Source organism: Phyllosticta citriasiana, assembly GCF_038021145.1.
Source record: "Phyllosticta citriasiana strain CBS 120426 chromosome Unknown IWZ02scaffold_25, whole genome shotgun sequence".
Lineage (NCBI taxonomy): Eukaryota > Fungi > Ascomycota > Dothideomycetes > Botryosphaeriales > Phyllostictaceae > Phyllosticta > Phyllosticta citriasiana.
The window spans coordinates 213077-236132 of NW_027117302.1; the positions used below are offsets into that span (position 1 = coordinate 213077).

Genomic DNA, 23056 nt, shown 5'->3' on the forward strand with positions numbered 1-23056 from the left:
CGTCTTCAACTAGCGATAAGACCGCTCATCCTCCGACAGATTCCAAGTGGCACGAGTTCGTTCCCCCCTCATCCGCTCCGCCCGCTTACGACGAGAAATACCCCGAGATTGAGACCAGGGACTTGGATGTCAAGAAGAGATGGGTCGCTCAAGTCGCAGCAGATCACTTGCTTAGCTAGTCATGTGTTCCGCCCCTGATCCGCCTGCGCTGTCTCCTGCGCTGTCCAACGCGTTAGATACTACTGCGCCGCCCTCTGTGTCGCCTGCTGCGTCCCCTACCACGTTGCTCACTGCACCACCCATTGAGCCCGTTGCGCGGACTATGTCGCTACTTACGCTCCACTGTGCCCACCGCGCCTGTTTTACCCATCCTGCTCACATGACCTACCGTACACGGTCCCTTTAGTGATTTGTAGTGTCATGGCCCAGCGCGTGTGCGCCACCGTCATTTTGTTCACTTGGCCAGTGCCTATCGAAGGCGGAGTGTTGGCAACAGCTGCTTGACGCGCAGCTGGCTCGATTTCGCGTCAAAATTTGCATGAAGATCTTTCGCTTGCAACCCATAGCGGAGCGTGTTTGCCGGATCAAGCTGTGCCAGTAAGGTAATAATGTGCGTGATGAGGCCGAGCTGAAGGAGTGGGATGGAGATGATAAGAGCGATGACAAGGACGATGACTTGGTTGGATTTGCAGTGCACCGCAGCCGGAGATTTCTGTGGCTATGTGGCTCAGGTGTGGCGTCGGCATTCATGGATGCAAGGCGCTTCCCACGACATTTTCTTTGTCCTTCTCGCTCTATCTTTTTTTTTTTTTTTTCTCTACACGATATCCAATTGCACTAATTCTACTTTTACGCGATACCTCCCTCGTCCCTGTATTCTCCGACCCAATTGATTCCGATTCATCATGTTCCTCATGGCTGAAACCAAGTTCTCAACGTCGCTCTCGCGTGAGCGCGCCCGGAAATGCTCCTTGCAGCGATCCTCAAAGACGTTCTTCCAAGTGCTTCTTTATCTTCACCATTTGCAGCTCACGATAGGCCTTGAGCTTTGTCGCAGAGCACTCCAGGTATTGCTCGCCCAGCTTTTCAGCGCGAGCCTGGATGTCGGCCAAGACGACCGTTTGTGTCTCAGCCGCAGACACGGTTGACGGCATGACCTTGTTGTAGTGGCGTAGAAGCTCTTCGACCCAGTTTTTGTTGAACACAGCCAAAAGCTGGTCATGGATCTTGGATTCGGCTTTGACTGCATCATCGAATTTGCGTTGGCGCTGCTTCAGGTCTGAATCACTGGGGATGTTGGATGTTTCAGGATGGACGCTGTGCATCCAGTCTTGTACTCTCTTTCCTGTCTAGGTGGAGTCAGTCAAACATGTTCCTATCATATGGATAGAGGGAATTCTTGCATCAGGAATTTTGCGGCTTTTATGGTTCTTTCCCGAACGGTGCATGGTCCGGGTGGGGGGTTTTTTTTTTGAATGAAAGGTATGCTTGACTGGTGGGTGCCGTTGGTTGCCATTTTCAGTCAGGAGCATTCTTCATACTTATTCGCACTGCCAAGGGGGAATTGGGAAGAAACTCTTGATTGTCGAGGTATGCATGTGTCATGGACCAAGACAGAGCAGAGCAGAATCGACTGCAGGAGAAGCTAAACAAACGAATTGACCCGCGGTAAGAAGATGGAAGATTCGACCAGCCACTCTTTCTGCTTTTCTCATACATACTTCACTTATCCAAGGTTTTCGCAACGGACAAAGGTCAATCTGGCCACCGAGACGGCTGCATACATACACCACCACCATTTCCCCAAGTTTGGGCGCTTGTGCAACCTCGCAACCAAGCGTTTGCACAGCGTCGATTTGTTCTTGCTTTTCCAGAATCGTAAACTTGAATTTCGGTTTCCGACTCATCACTCTGTTCATTTCTCGCCATGGCTAGTACGAGGGATTCGGTCAAATCAGACTCAACTTCGAGCAGCATGGAGTTTGACCCGCGGCGGTACCACCAAGCCATTGAACAGTCGCGCGCCGATCGTGCCCGAGCCGCCCAGGCGCAGAAGAAGAATACTGAGACTCGCACCAGCCGCATCTTTGCTTGGGTTTTGCTCATATCCTTCGTCACGGTAGTCTTCACCATCAGCTGCTCCATCAAGCTCAACATCTTTAGCAACATACACGACAACAACCCACCGGTCATTGACACCAGCGATCCGACCGAACAACACCAACACCAAACCGAACCCGAAGGTAGTGGCTGGTACTGCTGCAATGGCGATCAACCGGCCAATCGTCAGCATGGGACCCCCAACGCGGCGGCAGTCACGGCCTCCAACGACTTCATCACCCTCATGGACCTGGTTCAGCCGTTGGATGATTTGCTTCAAAGCAAACTGCTGGAAGATTTTCTCTGCATTGCTACCCACGGCGTCTTATCCCAGAGCCCGAATCTCCAGGAAGACATTGAACCGCTCGAATACACGAGGAACATACTGCAGAACACGCGGGACACAGTGGCTACTGCTGCGCACCTTGGAGAGGTTGCCGCCAACGAAATCAGCAGCATAATTCTCGTCTTGGAGGGCACAGCGATATCGGCAAACGGGGCCGCCACCTCTGTAGCGCAGCTAGAAAAGAGGTTCAGTATGGTCATGGAGAGGATGGAATCCGTATCCAAGACCCTCAAGGGCAATGCACTGTGTCCGGATCTCCGCGTGCGTACCGTACCCTCTCTCCCTTTTCCTTGGAAATAGAAAAATCAAGCTGACTTGACTCCCCTGGTGATAGAAAAGGGCGAGCACATTGGGAGACGTTGAAAGCCTCATCAGAGTCTATATCGAGGCTCTTGACAGGCTGATCGCCACGAAGCCTACAACCTGGTACGGCAAGGCATCGGCATGGATCACGTGCAGCAGCAAAACATTCGCCGCAGCGGCCGACGAATTGACCACGTTTGAGAAGCTGCAACAGGACGTCAAGGAATCGCAGCGCGTCCTCAACATCTGCGCCGACAATTTCGAGGCGTACCTCGTGATGCTCAACGAGCAGCTCATCGACAAGCTTTCAAACGAGCGCATGGGGCTGAGCCACAAACGCTGGACCCGGCTAGCGGCATTGCGTGCCTTGGCGAGGAGCGCTAGGGACCGTGGGAAGGTGGGCGGGATTGTTGCCGACAACTATGCTGTGTTGCTTGAAGAGGTGGAGGGGATGCAAGTGACGTTGAAGTGAAGGCGCAAGGAGAGGAGGATGGACGGATGGCGGTGTGGATGCAACACAAGCACAAGGGGAGAAACAACCAGTCTTGAATTTTTTGGTCTGCCTACGGTCAGTCAGTGCTCGCTTATCAATCGGTACTTGAGTTTGCCTTTCTTTCTTTCCGGTTTTTTTTTTTTTTTTTTTTTGACACCCTTTGATTAGGCGTAGATCAACAACTAACGTTGTCATGGAAACGGGATGCAGGTAGGTACGCCTTGGGACTCGGAGCACGGCAAGCTTCCTGGGAAGCCCTCGCGGCTCGTGGGTGGTCGCTGTTGGAAAATGGTGGCGGGACATGCCGTTGCGCATCGTAGTGGGTGGTCTGCGGTGTTGTGTCAAGTCTGCCCGCGCCCATGTCATTTTGAAGCTTCTTTGTTTGTCGGCCTGCTGCTCAGCTGCTGGCCGCGGCCGGCAGCGGCAATCTCGACTTCATCCTCCTGATTAATGGCACCCTCCTTGCTAGAATCGCATACTCAATCAACGGCAGAATTTGAATTGACAACCATGTTGTTGATGGAAGGAGGAGCGAGGCAGAGCCGAGGACTAAAGTCGCGGACTAACACTTGTGGTGATGTTAATGACAAGAGAGAGGAAGAAGGAGAGAAAGATAAACATGGGAAACGCCGGTGATGATGGCGGCACAGATCTTTTTCGCCTGTCAAACTTAGTGGGTAGGATAGGTAAATGGCTGCACTGTACGACTTACCATCCATGCACGCAGGCACCAAAGAATTCATTGTAAATGGAAACATTCGGTCAGATGCTTGCAGAGAGAGACCGACCAACCCAAAGCTTCCAACACAGGCGGCACAAAGACGACTGACTCTCCCATTGTCCTCCTACCCCTCTTCCTCCATCTCCCTATCCGCCCTCCTCTCCTTATCCCACGCCCTCGCCTTCATCTCAAGGTTCAAACAATCGTACTCAGCCAACGCCTTCTTCTCCTGCACCAAGCGATACATTTCCTCGCACTGCCACCGCTTGAGGACGTCATGATATCTACACGTGTCCGGATGCCAGATCTGCGACAATGTGCGGTGCGCCTTGCGCAGCTGGCGCGTGCACTCCTGGACCTGCTCGACCGTGGCGTGCATGCCAGGCCGGCCCGACAAGCCAAAGGCGGTGAGGCTGTCTGAGTGCAGGATCTGAAAGTCTTGGTGGCGAAATGTGTCCAGCGGCGAGCTTCCTGAAGACGAGGAAGAAGAAGAAGGCGAAGGGGTGGAGTAGAAGTAGTGGCAGAGGCGGAGGCCGTAACTGATGCTGAGGCCGAGGACGAGCCAGATGATTGCGCGATTGATTGTTTGGGCCGGTGCCGTCGCTGCGGCTCTCGGGTATCAGATTTGTGGTCACGTGGGTGGTTGCCTTGAGGGTGTTGGGGGAGGGAGGGGGCTTACCTAGGCTGAGGAGGGAGTCGCCGCTCGCCTTGGAGTCGCTGGTTTCTGAGTAGTCTTTGGGCTCGTCGGATGATGATGATGATGATGCACTGCTGCGGGTTGGCTTGCGCATCGGAGCCGCAGCTTTGAAGCGCTTGCGAGGGTTCATTTGAGGCCGAGAAGACATCAGGGTAGCAAGCAGCTGCAGCAGCAGACAGGTAGGCAGATGGGATTTCTCGATCAATTGAGGGCGATGGACAAAGAAAGTGATGGAACGAAGACGATGAAAGGAGAACAGTATGCATGCATTCGGTCAACTCTCCAAGGCGGCGAAGAACAAAGAAAACGTAGGAAAAGATGCGTGCGCGCAGGAGCTTCTGTGAGGAAGCACGTCGCCCACGCCATGGAAACAACAAGAAGACGTCTGGTCGAGCCCATTCCATTCTGTCAGGCCAGTCAGCCATCCAGCCATGGAAAGCTGCATCAGATGTGCAGGAGGAGCCGCCGCAAACGCTCAGCCGTCAACACTGAGCACGGCACCCGGAAACCAACGCAACGAAACCAAACCATCGCAAAACGAACAATGTCGCGTTCCCGGGGCGAAAGCAGCATGGCCAACCAGGAGCTGAACCAGACAATTGACAGGCTCAGGCGGGAGCTGTACGAGAAGGAGGTACGTTGGGAGTAGCATGTTGTTGTTCTTGTGCGGTCTGTCTTTGTTGTTATTGACCACGACAACGGGAACGCAGCTTTCAATGCGACACATGTCCAAGACTATCACGTCTTTGGTCAAGCAACGCGAGGATGACGAGGTAAGTTGGACAGTCCTGCTTGTTGCGCTCCTTGTCCATGTTTACCACAACGAAACACAGCGTTCGATGCGGCAGATGTCCGAAGCTGCCCGGGCCTTGGTCGACAGGCAAAAGACTGATGAGGTCAGTGGGCCCGAAATTGAGGTTACGAACCTTCCCCCTGCTGACTTGTGCAAAAACCATGACCAGGCTATCATCGAGCGGCTCCGGGACGACGTCGCTGAGTACGACCGAACATGCAAACGGCTGGAAAAGGAACTCAAGAGATGGGGCTCAACGGTCTAAAAGGCGGAGGAAGTCAAGCCCAAGGGTCGAAAAGCATAGAGAGATGGACGATAACAATGACGACAGCCAGAATGACGCGAAGGTAATCATCGCAAGGGCCGAGACCGGAGAGAGATTCAGCGTCAAGCGGTTCGAGCTCGACGTTCATGGTTAGCACCATCTACTCGGGGTTGTTGAGCTCGAGGGCAAGGTCAGATACGGAGTGCGTGGCTTGTTGGCATGCGTAGTGCTACACGAGATTATAGCAGCAGCAGCAGGCTTAGTGAGGATTGGCATGCTCCAAGAAGCTTCAGACAGGTCAATCAAGTCATCCAGAGTATCATTGTCGGGGTCAGCGCGTAACGGAGCGGAGAAACAGCCATCATGGGCCATGGTGGTGGTGGTGGTGTTGTTGTTGCTCGACATGCCGGCTCTATCCTTCACTGTCGAGGTCACCATGCCCTTCTCTTTGTTGGCCATCTTGTTGCCGTTCTTATTCTTGTCCATCTCGCTCCTCCGTGTAAGCAAGGTCTGCAGGCTAGACTCTCCTTTGTCGATGTTCTCGTCCTGACCGTCGTCCATGCTCTCGTCCTAGCAAGCGTGGCCATGGATTGGTTCTTGGTGACTGACGTCGGATGGTGCAGCAGATTGGCGCCGATGGTGGTGGCATCGGCCGTTATTGGGTCCACGGCTCCTGCACGAAGGGCCAGTCGGCATGTTTTCAGTACGAGCAGAGGCGGGCCGACAGTCAGAGTCGGGTCAGCACGGCCTTGAGAAACACTTATACACGTCGGCGTCGAGAGTAATGGCCCGCCGGTGTTTTTTTTAAGCTGGCGCTTGTTCCGGGCGTGCGTGCGTGCGTGCGTGCGTTCTCCAGAACTTCAACAACCAGACCGACCCCAAGTTGCTTGGGAGTCGGTGGCGGGGGAAACGAGCGGCGATGATGAGCCGATGGAACAAAGAAACTTGGCCTTGGCGCTGACCTGAGCTGGGACCAGGCTTGCGGAAGAGGACCGGTAGCCTGCGCCTTTCCGTGACAGCGGAATCGACCATGAGACGATGAGGATGATCGGTAATGCATGGGAGCAAACAAGCCGCCACGCACACCCTCGAAAAGGTCGACCATCGTAGCACTCGCCCTGCCTCGATGGAGAGATGGGACATGCTCTTTCTCTCTTTCTTTCTTTCTTTGTTACTCTTTTCGTCCGCGCCCTTTGACAATGGAACCCAGCATGTCTCGGCGGCCTAAAAGAAGGGCATCTTCCTGGCCTCTCAGCAGCTCCGAAACTGAAATGCCCCCCGTCACCCGCTCCCAAACAGCCGCTGCGGCTGCGGCCGCGGCCGCCGCCACACGTGTCACGAGCGAGGGTCGGACGTCTCACATTGCTGGCCGTCTGCGCTTGAACTCGGTTGTTGATGATGAGTTGGACCCAGATGAGTTGAGCAATGCCAGTAGCAGCCGCAAAAGTTCATGTGCGTCGCCAATGTCCACCCAACCGCCACCCTGGTGTTGATCTTTTTGAGGCCAGGCTCTTTCTACTCTGCCGTCACGCGTGTTGCGAGCGATGGCAACAGCGACACGACTTTCGTCCGCGGCCGTCTAAGCTTGCATGTAGTCGACGAGTTGAGCGACGCTGGCAGCAGCCGCGGAAGCTCATGTATGTCCCCAAAGTCCACATCCAACCACTCTAATGATATTGACCTCTGTGTGGTGGCAGACCCCCAAGGCTTCGACGAAATAGCAGAAGGAGCACTTCTGCGAGGACTCCGAGGACCATCAAAACGCGTGCGAGCCTTGTACATTCTTTGCCTCGTTATCGGTCTTTTGCTTGGACACGCGCTGCCTGCGCCCAAAGTCTCGAGTGTCCCGAGTGCTCCGAGTGCTCCGGGTTCTGCGCCGGCAGAGCATCCAAGGCGACCATCCGACGACTTCCAGCTCCTGCACCACGACCCCATGGTAGCTTTTGGCGTGTCCGGCAGCGATGGGCTAGACAGCACCACCGCGGACGCTGAGGCATGCATAGCCCAGGTACGAGAGGCGTATCAGGTCATGGATCTGACATGGCGGGTCGACACGTGCAAGTACAAGGTGTTTCGGCGCTGGCAGTGTACCGCAATGCACCAAATGGCCAGGAAGAAGATGGAGGTCGCACACGGCGCATGTTTGAATGCCGGGATGTTGAGGGAGGTCGCAAGGACAATGGCGAGGGTTGAGGTCAATTGCGAGGGTTGAGGTCAATGGTCGAAGGGTCGAGGGTCGAGGGTCGAGGGTCGAGGGTCGAGGGTCGAGGGTCGAGGGTCGAGGGTCGAAGGGCAGAGGGTCGAAGGATTCGTCAGACGGTTTGAAGGGTAGAGAGAGGGTCGATCGAAGAATTCGAGGTTGACGGTTGACTGGTTCGAGATTGAAAGACCGAGGAAGAGGAAGAGGACAACAGAAGAGGCCGAGCCGCGAGTCGTCACTAACCGATAGGCTGGCCAGGCGCTGCAAGGGCCGCCGACCGAGGGCAACACTCGCGACCGTCCACCACCACACCACCTTTGCTTCCTGTTCTCGCCAATTGCAACCTCTGCTTTCTCGTCCTCGACATGCAACATCGCTCCTGGCCTAGCACAAAAAGCCATCCATCCGACGGCCCAAGTTTACCTCTCCAGCGACGGCATTCGGACGGATTCCATCGCGCCCACCTGAGCTGAGGCCGCCGTTCCGACGACGCGCAACTTGCAAGAGCTGCAAGCAAGCGAGCTGGATGCGGTACAAGAAAGGGCCTGCCTGTCGAGTCGGCGAGGATGCCGACGGATCCCATACACACTGGACGGCCGGTACAAGATGTGGCATGGTGGTGGACAACACGGTCGGCGCGCATGTGAGCTGACGAGCAGGCAGGCAGGCCTGGACGAAGCGCTGCAGGTGCCATTGAATTTCGTCAAGTCATGTCTTTTCTACATACAGAGAAGCACTTGACGTCTGCTGCTTGTACTTGTCGCCCTTGCAGGCGGGCGTCCCACGGTCGAGATTGGCTTCCATCGGCAACAAATCAGGAGCGTGGGGGATGATGACGCTTCTGCGAGGGCGGGCTGAATTCAGTTGGCACCGGACCAGGATTGAAGAATCATTATAATGATGGCATTTTCATTGTTTGAGGGAATAGAGAGAGAGAGAGAGAGAGAGAGAAAGAAATACAGAAAAGAAAATCACAAGAGCAACAAGGATGAGGACGTTGAAAAAACGAACTCTACACCACACTGTTGTCAAATCGCCCAAAGTCCTCGCTCAACAAGTGTCCAGGATGAATCCACTCCTGTGCTTGGCTCCGCGGGCGATATTCGCTGCTACTACATGTATAGTAGCCCCCCGACGCCCCGCCATTGCCCGAACCGATACTGCTGCTACCAGTGTAGCAGTAGTCCCTTGACATGTCCTCGCCTGGCTCTATCTTGACAGGCGATGCAGTAGTACTGCTGCCACTGTCGGAGGCGGTGAATTGTGGGGACCAGTACGAAAAAATCGGCGACGCTTCGCCGTCGGGGGTCCGGGGCACAAGTGGTGCGTGGCTTGCTTGGTCTCCAGAATCCCACCATCGAGGGAACGGTGCGGCGGCGGCGGCGGCAGTGTCATGGCGGTTGTGATATGCTGTCAAAGAACGGGGCGGCGGCAGTAGCCGCAGGTCTTGCCGCGTGCATGGGTTGTTGTTGTTGTTGTTGTTGTTGTTGTTGTTGTTGTTGCCAACGAGAGGGAACTGGTAGTAATCTGATGATGGATCGAGGGGGCCAGTAGAGAGCGTCGCGTGGGGCTTGATAGGCTGCTGCTCGTGAAGGACGGAAAGGCATGTCGGTATAGCAAGTCGTCGTTGCTGCAAGTAGGACTCGAGCAACAAATCTCCGACCTTTGCATCATTGTACAGTCAGCAAGAAATATGTGCTTGTGTGAAAAGGCGCCATACTCACCCGGTGAAATTGACATGCATCCAAAACGCCAGCCCTGGAGCAATTGGTGCAGCCCAACCCGTTGCCTCGGTCTCCGCTGCATCGGATCCTCCTCTTCCGGCATCGTACGCACTGTTTAACGCGCGTCTCAGAAGATAATTTCTCAAGGCTGGCTGCAGGGGCAAAGGACTTACCGCAACCGAGACCCTTTGTCGCCGCGGCGGCTCTGATTCCGTGTTGTGGGGCGAAGGCACGTATCGGCCACGTCCGTGGCGGTGTTCGATGTTGGTCAAGAAGCAATGCATTTGGCAGGCAAAATTTGAGGGCGCGATGGTTGACAACGACGACGACGAAGAATTACAAGGAGAGGTAAAGAAAGTACTTGAATATATACCCGGCCATGAGAAGTAGTCCAGCCATGAGAGGTGGAGTGTCTTCCAGATAGAGCAGACGGCTAGGCACAGAAGTTTGCTACTGCTGCTCCGTATCGAATCAGTCTTCTCTCTCAAGCAAGGGACTGTATTCAGGTTTACCAAAAGATGTTCCAGTCAAGCACTGCATCTGTTTGCTTGATTGTGCATGCAGTTACGCTGCAGTCATGCGTCTGCCGGTGGCGATGAAAGGGAAAGCGAGTGGCTTAGTGCTTAGCAGCAGTATCTTCATCCGTTTGACAAGCCAGTGACACGACAGTTAAAGAGATGTTATCAAGAAACGAAACGGCTTTGTACCCTTGTGAAGACATAATCTGCAGCTGGGGTGCAGATGTTTCGCTTCCTGCAAGGGCTGAGACCATTCGTATCGAGTGTGAATAAAGAAAGTTGTGCATCACCACGTCTCCAAGCGTGGATAATGCAACCAAAAAGCCTCGAATGCAATGGAAAGCTACCGCTGTAGAATTGCAGCGAGCTTTCAACGACATTCGGAGGCCGGGACAAAGTCCATCAATGTCAGCTAGCGTCTAGAGGAGCTCACCAGGGTACGCGGTAGTTATTCATTCACCCACGTCGGCGCCATTCCGCCCGATGCGCATATCAATGTAGCCTGCAAGGATGCATTACTCCTAGCGAGTTGTGCATGACTAGATGCTATGACGATGGCCTTCGGTCGCATCCCGAAACTTGAGCACAGGCGATCCGGGGAGAGACCAGCGTCATCCGTAAGCGCCGACCCATGCTCTGTCCTAGCTGCGGGAGGGGAGACATATTACATGGCCCGGTTCCTGAAGCGATTTCATGTGCGTCTGCAGCCCACGAACCCTGTCATCAAGGGGCGGTCAAAGTAGTGGCCGACGAAAGACGCATCCTCACGTAGGGTGGGGGTCGTTCCACGCGTGGGTTGCATGGGACAGACAGGTGAGGGGAGATGAACCAAAGGCAAGCCAAATCAGAGCAGCGGAAATGTGTAATGAAATGAGACTCACAGCTCTGGCTTGCCAAGCCCACGGGAGCAGGAATTCTCTGAAATCCCAACATCACAGCGGCAGAGCCAGAGGCAAGCGACGAGCCGGGCGCACAACGAGACAACAGGGAGCATCAGACAATCTGGGAAACCGAGCCTCGCCGCCAATAGTAGCAACGTTAACGATGGCGGCGACGGTGGTAGTGGCAGCAAGCCGACGGCCAACTTGTCCATGATCCGCACGGCCGTTGCGCCATCCGTCGACGGCGCTGCAGCATACCGCCGGGCGCGCTGCTGTCGAGCGGGACTACAAGCAGCGTCAGCTCTGGGCGTCGCAATCTCAAAATGGTGTTTCGGAATCACGGTGGCGTATTGGCATGCTGGGCGACAAAGAGGTGGAGCGTGGACAGGGGATGGGGATAGATGAACTAGGCGCAAGGGAGCATGTCGGGCGTGTAACAAAGGTAGACGCGGTGTCGAGATGGTCGTGGAGCGCAGCCCAGACGGCTTGGGTGATTGCTTAACTGCGCTCGTCGCTATGTTTATCGACGATATTTAGATTTCATCATCGGTGCTGCCATAGATCCGGGTGCTCAGGCTGTTAGGCGGGTAGGTAAGTGAGGCCGGTGACGGCGGAGCCATGGTCTGTGAGGCCATGTTCTAACCAGTGTAAGTGCTGGTTGGATTGAAGCTCGCCACGTAGGTAGCTTGCTGAGAGGAAGCAGTACTTCTCTAAGCAGGCATGCCTAATTTGATGACACTGAAGGCAATCAAGGAAAATGGCGACGCGTTTCCTTGAATGCAGAGGTTAGCCTAGAAGTGCTGCCAGTGGAAAGATAGGGCGAGCGATCCAAGACTGGCGGACAAGAGCAGTGGAGGTGAGGTGACGAGGGCGAGGTTAGCGAGACGGCAGGATTAACAACGGTCGGGGAGGAAAATGGTGGCGGAGCGGGGCAAGGTTGAGGCTCAGAGAAGGCGTTGGATGACGTGCAGCGGGTTTCTTCTTGGTACAGAGAAGGTCTTCCATGTACTAGTAAGGGCTTCACTGTACGAAGAACCCCCAGACCGAAGAGACGCCGGCGACCGCCCTGTCGCCCGCCCGGGGCCGGGCGATGCTTGGTGCCGGCGTTGTGCTTGCCCGCGCAACAACGTCAACAACGCGTCCACCTCGACCCGAACACGCCCAAAACATCGACAGCCACCTTCTTCTCCCCTCAGCCAATGTCGATCCACACGTCCTTTCCCTCTCTTTACCTCCTCCACCATCGGCTTCGCCATGTCTTCTCCTTCAACGCCGTCTCTCACCGCTCAGCTCAACGACTTTGAGCAGGCTGCGACCGAATCTTCTGCCACGCTTCTTGAGGATTACTTCGCACTGAAAGACGCCTTCTCTCGCCGCAAACAAGACGTCTGGTCGCGCCTTCATGACCCCGCCAGGTGCACCGTTGCCCTCGGCCACCTTGCCTCTTCACACTGCGCAACGAAAGTGCGGCGAATGGTCGAGTCGCCATGGAACCTCGACGCGCATCAGCTCCTGCGCGAGTTCGGGCCTCGCGCCCTCATGTCGCGCGACCTTATTTCCGAGCTGGCAAAGTTTGCGACCCACGCCCCGCCCATCATCAACTCGCAACGCGCGCTGGCAACGATACGAGAGGCTCAGGCAAATCGGCTGGCCGGCAAGGAGAGTGGAGTCCAGCGCAATGACTACATCCAGCCCATCGACGTGCGCACCGCCATGAAAAAGTGCATCGGAAACATCACGAGTCGCAAGCGCAAGCGTCCCGGCACCCCTGCTGCACCACCTGCTGCACAAGGGCCTTTGGATGTAGGATGACGGGACCCTGGTGCGTGCGTCTTTGAAGAAGCTAGGCACTAAGAATTCCCTAGGCAGCCGCAGATTACTTGAGCGATTCAGCCTCCGAGGCCAGCATTGAGCATGCCCGCAACAAGTCGCTGGATGTGGAAGAGGAAGGTCGTGGGGCCATGTCTCCTGAGACCGCCATCTCTGACGAGGGAGCTGCCGAGTTTGCGGATGGCCATTCCCAAACATGTGTGTATGTCCCTCGAAGCTATTCGTGACTCCAAAGCTGACTAGTAAACACAGCAGATTCGCACCCCTCGTCCGATGAAAGCCCACAAGCTTCACCAACATCACCTGACCCTGACCTCGAGCGCTCGTCAAAGAACAGGCCTCCGATAAGCCCTACACCAGCGAGCCCAAAAGCGCTCCATCGGAGATTGGGCAAGATGCGGAAGATAGAAGACTCGCTGGACAAGGAGCAAGAGCAACAGCAAGATGTGCTTTTTGGCAGTCACGCGCGACCCGATGACTTGATGCCTGCGGCGAAACCCATGGACCATGTGCCTACTGGGACTGGTTTGGACAGTCAAAGCGGACCGCCACTCAACCGACGACTTTTTGCGCCGTCGAAATTGCCTGCTCATGCCAACATGCCCCGAATCCGTCGTCCACTTTCGCCTCCTGCTGCTTCATCAAGCCGGCTTATAGAACCCGCTCAAGCTGGTCAACCGGAGCAGCAACCAGAGGCCGCTACTCAACGTCAGGTTTCACCTCAAATTCGTCGTCCACTTTCGCCTCCTGCTGCTTCATCAAGCCGGCTTTCAGAACCCGCTCAAGTTGGTCAACTGGAGCAGCAATCCGAGATCGCTACTCAACGTCAGCTTTCACCCCAAGTCCGTCATCCACGTTCGCCTCCTGCTGCTTCATTAAGCCGGCTTTTTGAACCTGCTCAAGTTGGTCAACTGGAGCAACGACCCGAGGCCGCTACTCGACGTCGGCTTTCAATGTCAGGGTGGCTAAGCGCTACCGACATCTCTCAACTGATTTCCAAGTTCATGCAGCCCGATTGCCGTTTGCTCGACATTGGTCGCTCCGGAGATAGTGGTCCCTGGTCTGAGTGGACTGCCCGCTACACGCTCGAGGCTGAGCACAGACATGTCCTGGTGCCGGTGCACATGGAACTGCGACATCATTGGGTACTGCTATACCTGGACATTACTGCTTCAAGGGCAAGACTTTATGATTCACTGGCCACCCAAACCAATCAAGATGCCACCGATATGGCCCGCGCCATCGCAAGCAGCATGAACCTGTCGTGGGGTGGGTGGCAGGTCGAGACGGTGACGTGTATACGTCAGACTGGGACAGACGACTGCGGTATCTTTACCGTCATCTTTGCCATCCACATTCTTGCGCGCGCACCTCTCCCTGACGCAGTCAATGCACCACTGTGGCGGTTGCTCTTCCAACACCTACTCTTGGGCGAAATCGAAACTGGAATCGGCCGTCTTATTCAACATGATCAACCAGCACATGGCTCCCAACCCCTGCAAATACTCTCGGGACTGCTCGAGGTGGTCGAAAAGGCGAAAAAGCTCTGGAGGCTTGACCGTGATCTCTCTGTCATGTCCAGACCACTCCTAGATTTCGTCGTCAAGACCGACCAGCGTGTCAAGCTTGATGGCGTCGCCATTGAAACCCAGTCAGCGCACATTCAGAACCATCGTCTCAGCCTAGCGTACTACTTTCCCACACAAGCTCAAGCGGACGGCCAACGCGACTCAATGGCCTCGGTCCTTGGCTGGATGGAGGCTAATGTTGGGCGTCTCAAGGCATCACGCGACAGGGCGCAGGCTTGCGCAAAGGAGATTCAGGCTGGTTATCAGTCTCTCAAGGAATCGATTGAGAGGGCTATGGAGGAAAATGAAGAGCAGCTCAGACAGGCGAGAGTGGAGATGGACGAGGCGTCGAGGATTCTCGGCCAACTTAGCAAGTAGAGTCGTATCGCCCTAGGAAAAGCTTTTACAATTTTACTAGCGCTTAACATGATTTACCTATTAGTAATGAATGGTATGTTTCGACGTATACCCATCGGATCTATTCTTTTATAGTACGTAAGGGCTATTAGGTTATACTAGGCTAGTAGGCCTACCTTTAATATATATTAGATAAATTTATAAAATAGTCTAAAAGCTTAGGCTACTACTTATATCTACTCTTCTTTTAGAATACCTAGTATAGTTAGAAGAGTAGAAGTATCTAGGATATATTTAAAGTAGTATTTATTATAGTATCTATAGTAGTATTTATATATAAGATTTAGTACTATAGAGAGTTAAATTAAGTAATAGTAGTAATATATTTAGTATAGATACTAGATAAAACCTTTTAAACTAAGATTTTATCTATAAAGAGCTTCTTATATACTCTTACTTTTATATATAACTCTATTTAGATTCTAGTTAGTAGCTATTAGGCTCTATCTAGGTAATTACTATTAGAAGACTAAGATTAAGTTATATAAATAGCTCTTATTTAGAAAAGTAATAGTATAGTTTCTAACTATTTATATTCTTAGATAGATTTTATAGTCTAAGTATTAGACTTTAGTACTAATTTTCTACCTATATAATTACTTAGATTAGTACTTTAACTCTACTAGTATAAGACTAGCTTACTATAAGATTAGATACTATAGAAGGTTAAATTAAGTAATAATAATAATATATTTAGAGTAGATATTAGATAAAACCTTAGTATTATACTACTATTCTAGTATATAGACTAACTAAGTAAGATAGCTACTATCTTACTTACTATACCTTTTAACCCCTAGCTATTCTAGAAAAGCTAAGATATAGTATTTAAACTTATTCTTAGCCTAGGCTAGATTAATAAAGCTAAATACTATTTTAAGTACTTCTAAGAATATAGTCTATCTTACTACTAGGCTAACCCTAGCTATAAACCTATAATTAAGTAAGTATTATTAGAGGAATTAGAAAAGGAGGTTAGCTCTAAGGAATATATCTATAGTACCTAGACCTATAGGTCTATAGTATAATAACTCTAATAGGTTAGCTATCTAGGTCCTATTAGGACCCTATAGGGTACTTAATTACCTATAGCTACCCCCTATACTAATAAAGGTAGTAATACTCTATATCTAGTAGCCTATATAGATACTAGTAGAAGCCTAATCTAAGGCCTTCTAGAGTAATATACTAAGTTTAATAACGTCTTTAATAGTAAACTTATAGGTATACTAGCCTAAAATATAGAGTATAACTATATAATTAATCTTAAGGATAGCTAAGTACTACTATAGTTACCTATATATAATCTATCTAAGTAAGAACTAGGTATCCTTAGGGAGTACTTAGAAAAGGCGCTATATCTTAGATAGATTAGACTAAGTAAGTTACCTATAGAGGCTCTAATCCTCTTTATACTAAAGGCTAATAGAACCCTATATCTTTATATAGACTACTAAGGGCTTAATAGGGTTACTATTAAAAATTATTACCCCTTACTACTTATTAGAGAGCTAATAGACTATATATTAGGGGCTACTATATATATAAAGTTAGACCTCTATAATATATACTATTAACTCTAGATTAAGACTAGAAATAAGTAGAAGATAGCCTTTAAGATATAATATAGCTACTATAAGTATCTAGTAATACCTTTTAGGCTAGCTAATACTCCTATATCCTTCTAAGTATATATCTACTAAGCTATAGCTAGGCTCCTAGACTCTATTTATATTATCTACTTAGATAATATTCTTATATACTTCTAAGATAAGGTAGACTATATAAGATATATAAAGCTAGTCTTATAATAGTTATAGAAATAGAGGCTATATACTAAAATCTTAAAATATATACTCTATATAAAATATATTAAGTTCCTAGGGTTTATAATTACTCCTAATAGTATCTAAATAGATACTAAAAGAGTCTATACTATTAAAGAATAGCTAGAACTATAAAGCTATAAGAATATATAGATATTTCTAGGCTTTACTAACTTCTATTACTAGTTTATCTAGAACTACTCTATACTAACCTAACCCCTATATAAACTTCTATAGGAGGCTAGTTAGGCCCTAGCTAGTACCTTCTTAGATACTATAGAAGTAAAGAAGAAGAAGACTAGGAAGGGCTCTATAAGGTAGTACTAACTATAGTATTAGCTAGAGGCTATCTAGATAGTCTTTAAGTAGCTATAAGTAGCCTTTCTTAAAGGCCTCCTACTATAGTACTATAATCTAAAGTATCTATTAACCCTAATTATAGACGTATCTAACTATATATATATATATAAATACTCCTATAGCTAGCTACTAGTAGTAATAGGGCTATATATTAGTACCTAATTACCTACTACTTACGTAAATTTATTACTATAGAGGTATAGTATAATACCTATAATAAGGAGTTACTTATAATTATAGAGTACTTTAAGATATAGTAGTACTACCTAGTATATATACCTACCCTAATATAAGTCCTTATAGATTATAATAACCTCTACTATTTTATAGATACTAAGTATCTAACTATAAGGTAGGCTAGGTATATAGAATTATTAGTAGAGTTTAACTTTAAGATTAGCTATAAGCCTAGCTTAAGTAGCTCTACTAATAGCTTATTCTACTACCCTAACTATACTAGAGAGTTTAAAGAAGTAGATAAATAGCTAGTATTAGATATTCTATTATCTACTCTATAATAGAAGCTCTAAGTAAAAGACCTTAAGGAGTTACTAGGTACTACTAAGCCCCTAGATACTAGCTAGATAGACGCGTTATAGTACCTACTTAGAGCTAAGATACTAGTAAAGATATTCTTAAACTAAATTTAATAAAGTAAGTAATACCTCCTTATAGTATTCTTACTTACTAGTATTAGCTTAGTACTAAGTTATTAGAGGTCTAAGAATAAGTCTAGACTATTCTAGACTCTTCTAGACCTCTTCTATTACTAAGAACTTATTTCTATAGGTTCTTTTAGATTCTAGTCCTTATTCTAGATTATCTTATTACTAAGGCCTAGTATTATAGTTTCTAACTATTTATATCCTTAGATAGATCCTATAGTTAAAGTATTAGGCTTAAAGTACTAATTCTCTATATATACTTACTTAGATTAGTACTTTAATCCTACTATTATAAGACTAGCTTACTACGACTAATTATTACTATAAGAAAGAAGTTAACTTATATATCTATATCTTAATCTTCTAATATTTAATTAGTTATTAATAAAAAATAGAGTAGTAGTAGTAAGATAATTAGGCTACCTAGTAAGTAGTCTTATAGTAGTAAGATAATTAGGCTGCCTAATAGGTAGCCTTATAGTAGTAGTAGGGGTTACTCCTAGATAAGTAGGCCTACCTTATAGAATAGGCATACTAATAGTAGTAGAAAGTACTCTATATATAATAGTAGAATTAGTAGCTATACTACTAACTAACTATTAGTCTACTAAACCCTAATATTATCTAGTTACTATAGTAGTAGATAGCCTATTAGGCTAATAAGAAGGAGTATAAGTACTAAGTAGGTAAACTAACTAAGATCTTACTAGAGATATCTATTTATAAGGGTAATAGGAATAGACTAGATATATAGATAGATATAGTTTATAATAAGATAAGCCTAGACTATACTAACTACGCGCTAAAGACTTAGTTATTTACTATCTAGGCTAAACTTAGTAGTAAAGCTACCTACTAAATAACGCCCTAGTTTAAATAATATAGGGATAATCCTAGTATAACCTTTAAGTAACTACTTATATACTTAGAGCTAATCTATAGCGATTCTTACTAAGTAGTAAACGCGTAATACTAGGTATATATATTATACTAGTAGGAAGTACCGTTCTAAGAGTTTTTTACTAAGTTTAATTAGGTCTTATAGTTAGCTAGTAGTAATAAGTAGCTAGATTTAGCTAAGATTAGTCTCCTAGAGAATATACTAAGCTATAAATTATTAGTCTAGATAGTAGGGTTAGCCTTAGGAGGAGAGTCTTAGGACTAGTATATAGCCCTCCTTACTTAAGTTAGTAATTCTATAGAAAGACTTAGAAATAATAATAGTAGCGCGTATAATAGTAGTTAATAGGCTAATAGCTAATTCTATAAGGGTAGGTTAATAGGTTAGGCCTCTAGTAGTACTATAATAATACTATAAGGATAATTAAACTAAATAAGTACTACCTCTAAGGCTATAGAATAGGAGCCTACTAGTCTAGCCTACTTAGCTATCTAGTATACTAAGTAGGTATTAGACTTAGAGGTAAGCTAATAATATATATCTAAGCTCTATCTATATTATAGTACTAATACTTACTTTATTAGTAAGTATCTATATAAGCCTACTTATCCTCTCTAGGCTATAGTAGTTTAGCTATTACTAGAGAATAAGATTAAAGATATTAAGAAGCCTAAATTAGAAAATAAGGAGCTCTAGCTATAGTTATAGTCTAGAGTAAAGTTATAAACTAGAGAAGGTTAAATAGTAGGATTATAGCCTATTAGTATAAGGCTAAGTAGTATATAAGGGGTAAATCCCTACTAGTATTAGTACTAGTTAATTAAGTATTCTATACTAGAACTCTTATTAATTTAGGGAGTAAACTATATATAATAGTAACCTTCTAGTTTATAATATATATAAACCTTTAAGTCTATAAAATTATATCTATACTAATACTTAGTCTAAAGAGCTTAGAATAGTTAGTAAAGATAGTAATAGAGTTTATACTTAATTTAGGAGGATACTTAAGGATAATTCTTATCTATATAGTACTCTAACTCCCTAATAGTATTAAGCTACTAATAGAAGTACTATAGCTCTACTAAGAAAGAGTCCTACTAGATCTATTAGCTAGAAGCCTTATATTTAAGGATACTAGCCTAATAGTATAGGAGGAGGGAAGATTAGAGATTAAGAATAGAGTCTATTTTACTTAGGCTATATCTATTCTAGTATACTAACTACTTATCTAATTAGTAGCTAAATAGTAGAAAGGGTATATATTTATAGTAAGTCTTACTAATATTAATAAGGCTTTAGTAATAAAGCTAGTTATTAGTAGTAATAAGATCTATTACTATCTACCTTAGTAGATTAGTAATAAGTACCTACTATTATTTAATAAGGCTCTTATAGATTTACTCCCTTCTAACTAACTAGGAATTAAGTATAAGATTAAGCTAAATAAGCTATCTAATAGAAAGGACCTAGACTCCTTCTAGAGACTACTATATAGAATAAGCTATAAGAAGTTACTTATCTTATATAAGACGTTATATAAGCTTCTAGAGAAGGGATTTATATATATAAGTAGCTCTCTAGCTACGGCTCTAGTACTATTTATAAAGAAACCTAGTAGAGAATTAAGGTTTTATTATAATTACTAGGCTCTTAATACCCTAATAAGGAAGAACTATTAATAGTACTAGTAGAACTCTCCCTTAGTAAGATATTAATATCTAACCTAATAATAGATAATAAGAGTAATCTTTATTAGTATAGTTACTTATAGGTACTAGATTCTAAACCTCTATAAACTAGTATCCTCTAGATAATATATAACTCTCTAGAGGTAATCTACCCTAGTAATAATAAGATAGTATTCTAGCTCTACTATCTTAAGTTATTTTAGCTAAACTATAACGCGTAGGTAAAGTAGTTTAGGCGTAATTATAACATCTATAGAGCGACTAAATTCTAGAGAGACTATAAGTAAGGACTACTCTAACTACTTCTAGTTCTAGATTAATAGTAGTAAGAGGTATCTATAGATTTTATAGGCCCTCTTATAGCTAGTAAGAGGAATACCTATATACTAGTTATTATAGATAGACTATTAAAGGGCGTAATCCTAGAACCCTATTACGATCTAATAGCTAAGACTATAGTAATATTATTTCTATAAATATACTACTAGTACTATAGGTTATCTAAGGCTATTATATTAGACTAGGGTCTATATTTTATAAGTCTTTTATAGGAACGCGTCTATAAACTATTAAAGATTTAGTAGTATCTATTAACTAGTTACTACCTAGAGATAGATAGTTAGACTAAGAGAGTAAATATAGAGGTTAAGTAGATATTAGCTATATTAGTTAACTAAGTATAGAATAATTAGGCTAACTACTTACTAGTTATTAAGTTTACGTTAAATAATAGAATATTAGCTACTATAGGCCTTAGCCTATTCTTCTTATTATATAGCTATTATACTAACCTCTTATAAATAAGACTCTTAGAAGGCTTCTAGTATATTACTAACCTATAAATACTAGTAGTATAAGGTAATACTATTATAGTAAAGATCTAAGAGGCTACTATCTAGATAGAAAATATAATAACTACGTTCTAGGTAGCCTAGAAGTAGTAGGTAAACTACTACTATAACGCCTTACCTATATATAAGATAGGTAATAAAGTTTAGCTAAGTCTTTATAATATCTCTATAGACTATCCTATTTAGAAACTAGACTACTAGTTAGTAAAGTATACTATAATATAAGTTATCTTAAATAAGGCCTACTAGTTAAATATCCTAGATACTATCTATAATATCTTTAATATAGACCTACTATAGCTAGTATCTAATAACGCCTTACTAAGCTAGGTATATATAGATTATTAGCTACCTATAGTTATTATTAATAATAAGAATAAGTAGAAGGTAGAGTATATACTAGATAAGTATTAATATTAAAACTATTAAGAGTTCTTAGTAAAGTAGACCGGGTATATAAGACTAATATAGAAACTAGTATCTATATTTAAGGATATAGTAGCTATTAATAAGTTTAAAGCTAGTTAATAAGTTTAGGTTAGAGGTAAGGGAGTACTACTAAATAATAAGTAAATAATAGTAGACCCTAGTAGTAGAACGTCTAATAAGTCCTAGTACTAACTAAATAAGCTACTAGTAGTACTACCTACGCCTAGATACTATAGCGCTAGGCTTAGGTAAGTAGACTAGCTAGATTAGAATTCTAACTAATAGAAGGCTACTAGTAATATATACTAACTATATAAGCCTACCTATAATAAAGCCTAGAACTACTAAACTCTACTTACGCTCTACCTACTATTCTACTAACTCTATAATCCTTATAACCTTATTATCTTACTATACTATAGATACTAATAATAACTACCTATATAACTTATATAACTATGTTACTAAACTTAAAAATCCTCCTCTTCTAGTTAATACTATAGATTCTATAGCTTCTTCTATTACCTCTATAGACCTAGCCTTCCCTTCTAATAAGGCTAATCCTACTATCTACCCTAATACTTACTCTAGTAACTTCTACTTTAGTACTACTCTCTATATATCTCCTATCTTTAGTAATATTAAAGACCTTCTTAGCGTTAAGCTCTATAGTTACTACTTTTATATTATATTAGATACTAGTTAGAATAACCCTAATAACTCTATCTATAATATTATTACTACTACTAGTAGTATAATTCTCTCCTTTCCTAACTTTAGTAATACTAAGAATAAAGAGGAGAACTACTTAGGCCCCTTTTCTTCTAGCTCTACCTAGTATTAGATTATTATAGATAAGGTTATTATTAGTCTTACTCCTTATAATACTCTATCTATACCTAGTTATAATATATATTAGATCTTACCTACTAAGCTATATATACTTATTACTATTAGTATTACTAAGCTATTCTAAGGCTAGTACTATTTAATCTATACTCTACCCCTATTCTCTTACCTTAGTATTAATAAGCGCTTTACGGTCTAGTAGGGCTACCTATTACCTAGTTATATTACTAACTACTATATCTACTTATAGTAGATCTATAGTAATAAGCTAGAGCGTAATATATTTATTATTTACTACCCTAATATCTACCTCTTTCTATTTCTCTCTCTTAGTAATATAATTAAGGCTATAGGTAGCCTTATCCTTAACTACCCTAGTAGCCTACCTAACTATAAGACCTAGTTCCTTACCTACTCTACTAGTACTAACATCCTACTATTTAGCTAGCTACCTAATAAGTATAAGTCTAGCTAGGGCCTTAGGGTTAGGGTTAGGGTTAGGGTTAGGGTTAGGGTTAGGGTTAGGGTTAGGGTTAGGGTTAGGGTTAGGGTTAGGGTTAGGGTTAGGGTTAGGGTTAGGGTTAGGGTTAGGGTTAGGGTTAGGGTTAGGGTTAGGGTTAGGGTTAGG

General features: G+C 45.7%; 6 protein-coding genes across 6 annotated transcripts; 4 read left to right on the forward strand and 2 right to left on the reverse strand.

Moving 5' to 3' along the window:
- Positions 1 to 1927: 1927 nt before the first annotated feature.
- IWZ02DRAFT_495340 (uncharacterized protein) lies at positions 1928 to 3221 on the forward strand (the record flags this gene model as incomplete). The annotated part of the gene is made up of 2 exons (XM_066770129.1): positions 1928 to 2716; positions 2781 to 3221. The coding sequence occupies 2 exons, from the start codon at positions 1928 to 1930 to the stop codon at positions 3219 to 3221; spliced, it is 1230 nt and encodes a 409-aa protein (XP_066617547.1).
- A 778-nt stretch (positions 3222 to 3999) lies between these two features.
- On the reverse strand, positions 4000 to 5197 carry IWZ02DRAFT_163425 (uncharacterized protein). The gene is made up of 2 exons (XM_066762095.1): positions 4643 to 5197; positions 4000 to 4572 (listed from the first exon to the last, which is right to left on the reverse strand). Exons 1-2 carry the CDS (start codon positions 5083 to 5085, stop codon positions 4248 to 4250), a joined length of 768 nt encoding a protein of 255 aa, XP_066617548.1. The 5' UTR covers positions 5086 to 5197; the 3' UTR covers positions 4000 to 4247.
- On the forward strand, positions 5060 to 5793 carry IWZ02DRAFT_163472 (uncharacterized protein). The gene has a single exon (XM_066762097.1). The coding sequence runs from the start codon at positions 5311 to 5313 to the stop codon at positions 5716 to 5718; it is 408 nt and encodes a 135-aa protein (XP_066617549.1). The 5' UTR covers positions 5060 to 5310; the 3' UTR covers positions 5719 to 5793.
- Positions 5794 to 6528: 735 nt separating this feature from the next.
- On the forward strand, positions 6529 to 8341 carry IWZ02DRAFT_163402 (uncharacterized protein). Its single transcript, XM_066762094.1, has 2 exons — positions 6529 to 7170; positions 7227 to 8341. The coding sequence occupies exons 1-2, from the start codon at positions 6777 to 6779 to the stop codon at positions 7928 to 7930; spliced, it is 1098 nt and encodes a 365-aa protein (XP_066617550.1). The 5' UTR covers positions 6529 to 6776; the 3' UTR covers positions 7931 to 8341.
- A 430-nt stretch (positions 8342 to 8771) lies between these two features.
- Positions 8772 to 10092, reverse strand: IWZ02DRAFT_163460 (uncharacterized protein). Its single transcript, XM_066762096.1, has 3 exons — positions 9816 to 10092; positions 9643 to 9753; positions 8772 to 9581 (listed from the first exon to the last, which is right to left on the reverse strand). The coding sequence occupies exons 1-3, from the start codon at positions 9924 to 9926 to the stop codon at positions 8931 to 8933; spliced, it is 873 nt and encodes a 290-aa protein (XP_066617551.1). The 5' UTR covers positions 9927 to 10092; the 3' UTR covers positions 8772 to 8930.
- Positions 10093 to 12174: 2082 nt separating this feature from the next.
- Positions 12175 to 14990, forward strand: IWZ02DRAFT_466249 (uncharacterized protein). The gene is made up of 3 exons (XM_066768488.1): positions 12175 to 12844; positions 12907 to 13069; positions 13124 to 14990. The coding sequence occupies exons 1-3, from the start codon at positions 12296 to 12298 to the stop codon at positions 14815 to 14817; spliced, it is 2406 nt and encodes an 801-aa protein (XP_066617552.1). The 5' UTR covers positions 12175 to 12295; the 3' UTR covers positions 14818 to 14990.
- The last annotated feature ends 8066 nt before the right edge of the window (positions 14991 to 23056 follow it).

Excerpts from the sequence above, each read along its gene's own strand:
- IWZ02DRAFT_466249 (XM_066768488.1), top strand. The coding sequence starts at position 12,296 with ATGTCTTCTCCTTCAACGCCGTCTCTCACCGCTCAGCTCAACGACTTT. Across the intron at positions 12,845-12,906 it reads CTGCACAAGGGCCTTTGGAT|GCAGCCGCAGATTACTTGAG; the intron begins GTAGGATGACGG and ends AGAATTCCCTAG. Across the intron at positions 13,070-13,123 it reads GGATGGCCATTCCCAAACAT|CAGATTCGCACCCCTCGTCC; the intron begins GTGTGTATGTCC and ends TAGTAAACACAG.
- IWZ02DRAFT_163460 (XM_066762096.1), bottom strand. The coding sequence starts at position 9,926 with ATGCATTGCTTCTTGACCAACATCGAACACCGCCACGGACGTGGCCGA. Across the intron at positions 9,754-9,815 it reads GACAAAGGGTCTCGGTTGCG|TGCGTACGATGCCGGAAGAG; the intron begins GTAAGTCCTTTG and ends CGCGTTAAACAG. Across the intron at positions 9,582-9,642 it reads ATGCATGTCAATTTCACCGG|GTCGGAGATTTGTTGCTCGA; the intron begins GTGAGTATGGCG and ends AATGATGCAAAG.
- IWZ02DRAFT_163402 (XM_066762094.1), top strand. The coding sequence starts at position 6,777 with ATGGGAGCAAACAAGCCGCCACGCACACCCTCGAAAAGGTCGACCATC. Across the intron at positions 7,171-7,226 it reads TAGCAGCCGCAAAAGTTCAT|GCTCTTTCTACTCTGCCGTC; the intron begins GTGCGTCGCCAA and ends TTTTGAGGCCAG.
- IWZ02DRAFT_163472 (XM_066762097.1), top strand. The coding sequence starts at position 5,311 with ATGTTGTTGTTCTTGTGCGGTCTGTCTTTGTTGTTATTGACCACGACA.
- IWZ02DRAFT_163425 (XM_066762095.1), bottom strand. The coding sequence starts at position 5,085 with ATGGCTGACTGGCCTGACAGAATGGAATGGGCTCGACCAGACGTCTTC. Across the intron at positions 4,573-4,642 it reads CGACTCCCTCCTCAGCCTAG|CCGCAGCGACGGCACCGGCC; the intron begins GTAAGCCCCCTC and ends GATACCCGAGAG.